Source organism: Passer domesticus, chromosome 20 (assembly GCF_036417665.1).
Source record: "Passer domesticus isolate bPasDom1 chromosome 20, bPasDom1.hap1, whole genome shotgun sequence".
NCBI lineage: Eukaryota > Metazoa > Chordata > Aves > Passeriformes > Passeridae > Passer > Passer domesticus.
Window position 1 is genome coordinate 11,614,811 of NC_087493.1, and position 7,817 is coordinate 11,622,627.

The 7,817-nt window shown below is 62.8% G+C and overlaps 1 protein-coding gene across 1 annotated transcript; it reads right to left on the reverse strand.

Moving 5' to 3' along the window:
- Nucleotides 1-2,065: 2,065 nt before the first annotated feature.
- RNF222 (ring finger protein 222) lies at nt 2,066-2,687 on the reverse strand. Its single transcript, XM_064395299.1, has one exon. The coding sequence runs from the start codon at nt 2,685-2,687 to the stop codon at nt 2,091-2,093; it is 597 nt and encodes a 198-aa protein (XP_064251369.1). The 3' UTR covers nt 2,066-2,090.
- Between the last annotated feature and the right edge of the window lie 5,130 nt (nt 2,688-7,817).

Genomic DNA, 7,817 nt, shown 5'->3' on the forward strand with positions numbered 1-7,817 from the left:
TCTCCTGCCGGGGTGTCCCCCTCCCCTGTGCCTGGCCCTGGCACAGCACAGGACCCCCCCCAGAGCTCCACTGCATCTCTGCCCAGTCCCCACTGCCCTCCCAAACACCTCCAGGGCTGCAGCCGCCCTGTGCCACCTCCCACCTCGGGGGCTGCTGCCCTGGCACCCTGCACTGGTTGACAGACACATTAATTACAGGGTTTGTGTTGAGTAATGAGGCAGGGACACGTCACAGCCAGGTCACCATTTCTTATGAAGCAGGGTTTCCATTCCAGCGCGGTGTCTCAGGCACCTCTCACACGGGGTCGGGGTCGTTGGCACCCCGGGTTTGGGTGGGGACACTGGGACAGGGCTGGGGCAGTGCAGGAGCATCACAGGGAGCAGCAGGCCAGCAGGGCAGTGTCCCCAGCTGTGACCCCAGGGATGGCAGGGGACACTCAGCTCCCCTGCCCCACACTGCTCCCCCTCCCCAGCCCCACCTTGTCCCGATTTGTTACCCTGAACTGTCCAGTCCCAAAGCCACCCTGGTGGCACTGCTGGCCGTGTTTGTCCCTCCCTCGGGAGCACGGGAACCCTGGGCCAGCCCTGTGCCCCACTGCCACCTCCCGTGGGGGACAGCAGGGATGTCCTGCTCATGTTGGGGGGACAGTGAAGGATGTCCTGCTTACCCTGGGGGGACAGTGAAGGATGTCCTGCTCACTTTGAGGGGACAGTGAGGGATGTCCTGCTCACCCTGGGGTGCCCATGAAGTGACACACTCCCAGAGTGAGAGCAGCACCCACAGGCCAGGGACTGGGTCAGGAGGACAAAGGTGACGAAGGTGCAGACTGGGCTGGGGACGAGTGCCCTGAGTGGCCCCAGCAGCAGCAGGGGTGTCCAGCAAAGCCATTCCCCCTCCCCTGAGAGCAGGCTCGGAGCTTCCCAAGCCCCAGCTGTGCCCCCCTGCTGCCCACTGCCCTCCCTGGGCCGGGGGCTGGCACTGGGGTCCCCTCAGGTGGCACCAGTCCCAAAGAGGGCAAAGCCAGGAGGATTTTGGGGCTGAGCAGTGCCCAGCCTGTTTGGCACAGGTGAAAATGAGCCCCGGGCTGTGAGACCAGGAGTGGGACACAGGGACAAGGAAATGTCACTCTGCCACAGGGCTCTAACGAGGAGAGCAGAGTGGAATCCCAAATCTGCCCCCCTGTGATGGCCAGAATTTGGGTTTACCCCAACCCCTGTACCTGTGTCCCCCTGGCTGGAGGGAAGCTGTGACAACGGGAGGATGGCCACGACCCTGGGGAGCTCAGAGAGGGAGGGCACGGCTGGGACTGCCCGTGGGGTGAGCTGGGCTCCCCTGCCACCCACGGCCCTGCAGGGAGGCTGGCAGAGGGGAAGGTGAGCCCACAGGGCCAGCACTGCTCTCTCCATCCTCTGGTATCCCTGCCCTCGTGCCTGCCAGCTGCAGGCTCTGCTTTTCCATCCCGGGCTGGAAGCTGTGGGTTTCTGCTCCAGGCTGGCTGCATCACGGTGATCCCGATGTCCTGGGGACCTGCAGAGCCCCAAGCCTGGCAGCTCTGAGCCCTTGGCTGTGCCCAGGGCTGGGCAGGAGCAGCACGGCCCCCTCAGCCTGCAGGTGCTGCCAGAGGGTGCAGGGGGATCCTCTCCACACAGACCCTGCAGGTGCTGCCAGAGGGTGCAGGGGGATCCTCTCCACACAGACCCTGCAGGTGCTGCCAGAGGGTGCAGGGGGATCCTCTCCACAGACCCTGCAGGTGCTGCCAGAGGCTGCAGGGGGATCCTCTCCACAGACCCTGCAGGAGCCACAGCAGGCTTTGCCTGCCATATCTTAACCAGAAGGCACAGAAATCACCAGCAGTGACCCTGCGAGCAGCTGGGGCTCTGCAGGAAGGTCTGAGACTCCACTCAGTCCCTGGCCAGGTGAGAGATCTTCACCCGAGCTGCTCTGGGCTTCCTCTGAGCTCACAGAGAGAGCGCCCAGCCTGGTCCCCACACCAGTGACACCACCCTGGTGTCCCAGCCGTGTCCCCAGTGCCACCACCCTGGTGTCCCAGCCGTGTCCCCAGTGACACCACGGTGGTGTCCCGGCCGTGCTACGAGTCCCTCCTGACCAGCAGCAGCCAGGGCAGCACGGCGGCCAGCATGGTCACGGTCAGCACGAGCATCACGGCCAGCGCCATGGGCGACTGGCAGCACTGCAGCCCCAGCGCCGGGCCCGACGCCTCGGACGGGGACCCCGAGGTGCTCCCGGGCCGGCCGCAGTCGTGCGCGGCCGCCAGCGGCGCGCCGTGCTCGCTGATGATGAAGATGTGGGCCTCCCGTGGCAGCCCCGCCGGGCAGCGCTCGGGCAGCACGAAGTGGCCGGGCACCACCAGCGCGTTGCTGGCCTCGCTCTTGGCCAGCCGCGACAGCGAGGACGGCGACAGGGGCACCTCCGGCTCCGCGCCCCGGGGCGGCCACGGAGCCTTCCTCCTGCTGAGGAAGGTGACGAAGCGGCACACGGGGCACACGATGCTGCTCTGCAGGTGCCCGTCCAGCTTGGCAGACAGCAGGCACTTCACCAGGCAGTCGTGGCAGAAGGTGTGGCCGCAGCTGAGGCGGCGGTGCGTGGCCTCCAGCGGCTGCAGCCTCTCGTAGCACACGGGGCACTCGGCAGGGGCAGCATCCTTGCTGGGGGGGGCCTCCGACATCCCTGCCGTGATAAATATTGGTATAAATTCCTGCTTATATATATATGTATATAATAAATCGTACTTGTAGGATATCTGTTATGAAAAGAACCAAGGTTTAGAAGTCTTACAAAAGGGTCGGGAAAGAGATTAGCTAGATGGATTGTAAAAACACAGGTGCTCACTGAGTAGAGGTCCTAATTTGCAAGTGAAGGAGATAGCCACTGCAGAAACTCTGGAACACCCAAACCATCATCGGCCGATAGCGACCCCAGATAGCCGAGGACAGCCCTGGACTGGCATTTGAATGATTAGTTCCCAAAACTTGGAATTGACATGTATCTGTTCCCGGACTCTATATTCCAAAGACAGCTTTGTCCGACCAGGAGACAGGATTCTTCCAACACGGACATGAGATAGAAAACTACATGAATATTCAGGTGAAAGAATAGAACAAAAGAAAAACAGTATATAGCCAAGGCTCACACTGTGCCAGCCCAGGCCCAGACTGTGCCATCCCAACTCACACTGTGCCATCCCAGGCTCACACTGTGCCACCCCAGGCTCTCACTGTGCCACCCCAGGCTCTCACTGTGCCACCCCAGGCTCTCACTGTGCCACCCCAGGCTCACACTGTGCCAGCCCAGGCTCACACTGTGTCACCAGTGCCCCTGTGCTCAGCTGCTGGGCATTCCCATCCCAGGCTGGAACCTGCCAAGGACAGGGAGCTGCTCCCATCCCAGAGACCTCTGAGGGGTCTGGGGGAGCCTGGAGCAGCCAGGCTGGTGGAGCAGGGAGGTGACACGGCCAGGGAGGTGACACGGCCAGGGCAGGCAGCAGACACCCAGAGCAGGCTCCTTCTAGCCTGCTGGGGGATGGCCTGGGCTGGTGGCCAGGCCATGGCATCTCCAGGCCATGCTGGTGGCCAGGCCATGGCAGCTCCGGGCCATGGGCACGCTCAGGCTGGATCTGGGCACAGCCAGCCCGTGCCAGGGTTAGTCAGAGAGGAGGGAAGGCAGAGCCAGCCCAGCCCAGCCCAGCCCAGCCCGGAGCAGCGTGGGGTGCTCCGAGCCCCCGATGGGGCTGAAGCTCTGCCCTGCCTCTCCCCTGGCACAAAGGGAGAGGGCAGAGAGGGGAAGGGAGAGGGGAGAAGCTCACTCAGCCCTCCCAGACCAGCTCAGCAGCCTGACCTTCCCAAAGCTGCAGGTTTTTCCAGCCCTGGTGGCATTTTCAGCCCCCGCCCAGCCTGCTCCCCTTTTCTCACGCACGGCGGTGCCACCGACACCCTCCCAGCCCCTCTGGGCTTCTGCCAGCCCCGGCAGGGCTGCCCTCCTCCTGCAGGGCTGTCACCCCGGCCGCGGGGACAGCAGGACCCCCTCCCCGGCACGGAACAGACCCAGGCTCCTGCCCCGCTCAGGAGGGGTCAGGGATGGCTGCTCCCTCTCTCACCCCCTGCCCCAAAGTCCCCTTACCTGCTGTAGGGCCCCAGGGCAGCGGCCCCTCCATGCACGGCTGTCCCCAGGCACGGGGGACAGCTCCGGGACACCCTGGGGACACCGCGACACCCTGGGGACACCGGGCACCGGCTGCGTCTGAGGAGGGCGCAAAGGCTGGAGCGGGACAGGGCAGGGACAGGGCAGGGACAGGGCAGGGACAGGGCAGGGACAGGGACAGGGCAGGACAGGCAGGGACAGGCAGGGACAGGCAGGGACAGGCAGGGGCAGCTCCCAGAGAGTGAATGCAGAGGAACCCGTTCGCCTTTAAAGGGCTCCGCTGGCCCGCCTGGCCAGGGAGTGGGCGAGGAGCTGGCGTCAGGGACAGGGACAGGGACGGGGACAGGGACAGGGACGGGGACAGGGACAGGGACAGGGACAGGGACGGGGACAGGGACGGGGAGAGGGACAGGGACAGGGACAGGGACGGGGACAGGGACAGGGACAGGGCTGGGACAGGGACAGGGACAGGGACAGGGACGGGGACAGGGACGGGGACAGGGACGGGGACAGGGACAGGGACAGGGACGGGGACAGGGACAGGGACGGGGACGGGGACAGGGACGGGGACAGGGACGGGGACAGGGACAGGGACGGGGACAGGGACGGGGACAGGGACGGGGACAGGGACAGGTACGGGGACAGGGACGGGGACAGGGACGGGGACAGGGACAGGGACGGTGCTGCCCGCCGCGGTGTCCCGAGGGATGCTCCGGGGTCACTGCAAGGAACCCGGCACTGCAGGGGTGCCGGGAGCCCTGGGGCTGCAGGGCGGGGTGAGCTGCACATCCTGCAGCGGGGCTGGGCCCGCACACCGCTGCCTTCATCCTCCTCCATCCTCACCCCCAGTGCCCGTTCCTCACCCTGCCCTCATCATCCTCACCCCAGTGCCCATCCCTCACCTGTCCCTCATCCTCCTCCATCCCCATCCCCTCTGCCCATCCCTCACCCTGCCCTCATCCTCCTCCCTCCTCATCCCCTCTGCCCGTCCCTCACCCTGCCCTCATCATTCTCACACCCAGCCCTCCCAAACCCCCCCAGCCGTGTTCAACCTGCAAACCCGAGGTTTTACAGGAGTTTCTGCCCAGCTCATTCTCCTCCCTCCCTTCTCAGCCCCAGCTGAAACACAGCATTGCTGGGAATGAGGGGGAGGCAGGAAAGAGTAAATCCCTGTCTGATCCCAGCCCAGGGGGATATTCCCAGCTGGAGAAGAAGATCCCTGAAGCAAAATTAATTTTCCAGGGCTGCACTGGTGGAGGGTCCAGGAGTCCTGGGCCCTGGGTAATATCCACTTCCATGCTGTCAAAATAAACTCAAACACCTGGAAAGGGTGGAAAGCTTCAAGGGAATCCAAGCTTTTAAAAGGAGCACAAGCTTATCCACCTTCCCCATGCTTGCTTTGAATTAGAGTGGGAAAATCAGTGTTTTTTTCTTCTGGGGTGTCCATTCTGCTCCTCAGGCACCTGGCAGGATGGACCCCACCACGAGGACACCACTTCAGCCCAAAATGCACAGGGAAAGCTCCTCGTTCAGCTTCTCCTGGATGGTTTCCGTGGTGCCCAGGAGATGGTGCTCTCGGATGTGCTTCGGCACCAGAAAACCCTGCCGGCAGCTCTGAAGGCAAGCCCGGGGTGCCAGGGTGAGGGGGTGGCAGTCCCCACCAGCTGGGGTGCTGCCCTTCCCACCAGGATCGAGCTCTTCCCCTGCCTTCTGATGTTTACATTTTTCTAACCAAATTTTTCACACGTTTATGTAAATAACTTGGATCCGATGGCCTTGGACAACCCTCCAAGACAGGGATTAGCGAGGAAATCCCTGCTCTTCCCCAAAGACCAGCCCAGTTCTCCTGCCGAACCTTCCCTGCTGCCTTCCCAAGGTAATTCCCAGGTGTGCCTGCACATTGAAGGGCCCCAGCTCCAGATCCACAATTCCCAGCCCACAACCGATCCCCCAGGGCCCCACACCCCCCCTGTCTCCCCTTGGGTCTCCCTGCACCAGGACAAAGCCCCCTGCCCACAAACCCTCCCACCTTTATAAGGCACCTCAAGGGTCTTGCATGTAGGGTGGGACCCTCACACTAAGGTTGCCAGCAATTTCTCTATGGCTATAATTAATTTCTCTATAGCTATTATTAATTTCAGAATTTAACACCGCTGTACTATAGATCATCTCCATCCCTAAAGGCCAGCCTACCTTTGCTATGACCCTGGGGGCTCATGAATGAGGCCATAGATTATCACCACCATCATCACCATCATCATCAGTGTTTTGGAAGGTAAGAGCAGCACATCTCTGTGAATAAGAGCTTTCCAAACATTTTTTAGCACCTCACTGTACCCAAAGGGACACAACTCCTTTTTTCCTTCAGGAAGGCAGTGGTTGTGCGGGGGTGACTGTCCTGGCTGAGAGACTGTGGAGATGATTTGGAGGTGTGGGACACCCCAGCTCACCCGCAGTCCGTGTCTGTGCCCGTTCCGGGAGGGTTGCTGGCTGCTGGGGCGGCGGGTGCAGCATTGTGTGGCCGCTAATGCTGAGTGACTGCTCCTTTGTGCTGCCCGCACATGGGAACGGCCCCGCACAATGCGGGACAGCGGGGCCCCTCACAGCAAACAGCCCCTCAAAGGCACGCTTAACCAGGCGGGCCCCCTGGGAGCCAGCCCCCAGCGCCCAGCCTTTGTCCCCAGCCGGCTCCGAGAGGTGGCCCTGGTGGCACTACTGGCATCCGTGCCTGGCGCTGGGAAAAGGGGCACGAGGAGCACAGGTTAAAGGATCCCGCTGGAGGGAAGAGAAACCAGGGGTGTGCTGCTCGTGGGTCCGTGGCAGATTAATTCCCTGGGGGATTAATTTAGGGTTGAATAGACACAGCCTTGGCTTTTCTGTAAAGGAGAGCCCTCGCTCACAGAGCGCATTCCAGGATCTGTGTTTGATTGCAGATCCAGCACAGCGAGGCACCCCAAAGCTCCTGGTGTGGAGCAGCACTGACCCCTTGTTCCCACGGACAGGGAGGCAGGGGTGCAGGCAGATGTGCAGAGATCCCCTCTGATCCTCCCCAGTGACACCCCAGCGTGGCTCATTCCCCTACAGGACACTCCTGTCCCCTCGGAGGGGCTGCTCTGCCACTGGAGAGTGAGGAAAAGGCTGCACCAAGACCAGGTGGGACACTCCATGCAGACATTTCCTCCTGGTTTCTGAAGTGCAGTGGGAACACCGGGCAGCCAACCTGCTCCAGACTGCAGCGTGGCCTCCTCAGAGCATCAGCAAGGGCTCTGCCCAGCCTGCTCCAGAGCTCAGCACCTCCAGCTCTGGCTCTGCCCAGCCTGCTCCAGAGCTCAGCACCTCCAGCTCTGGCTCTGCCCAGCCTGCCCCAGAGCTCAGCACCTCCAGCTCTGGCTCTGCCCAGCCTGCCCCAGAGCTCAGCACCTCCAGCTCTGGCTCTGCCCAGCCTGCCCCAGAGCTCAGCACCTCCAGCTCTTCCCACCTCGGGGCAGCTCAGGATCCTGGGAAAGGAGGAATTCTCCCGGATGGGCCTGCAGGCTCTGCACAGCCACCTCGATGTCCCTCCCTGCCCTCCAGAGGGGTGTCAGCGAGCCAAGGGCATGGCCAGTGGAAGGGACACGGTGACAGCCGGGTGGGTTGGTCCAGGCTGTGGCAGCAGCAG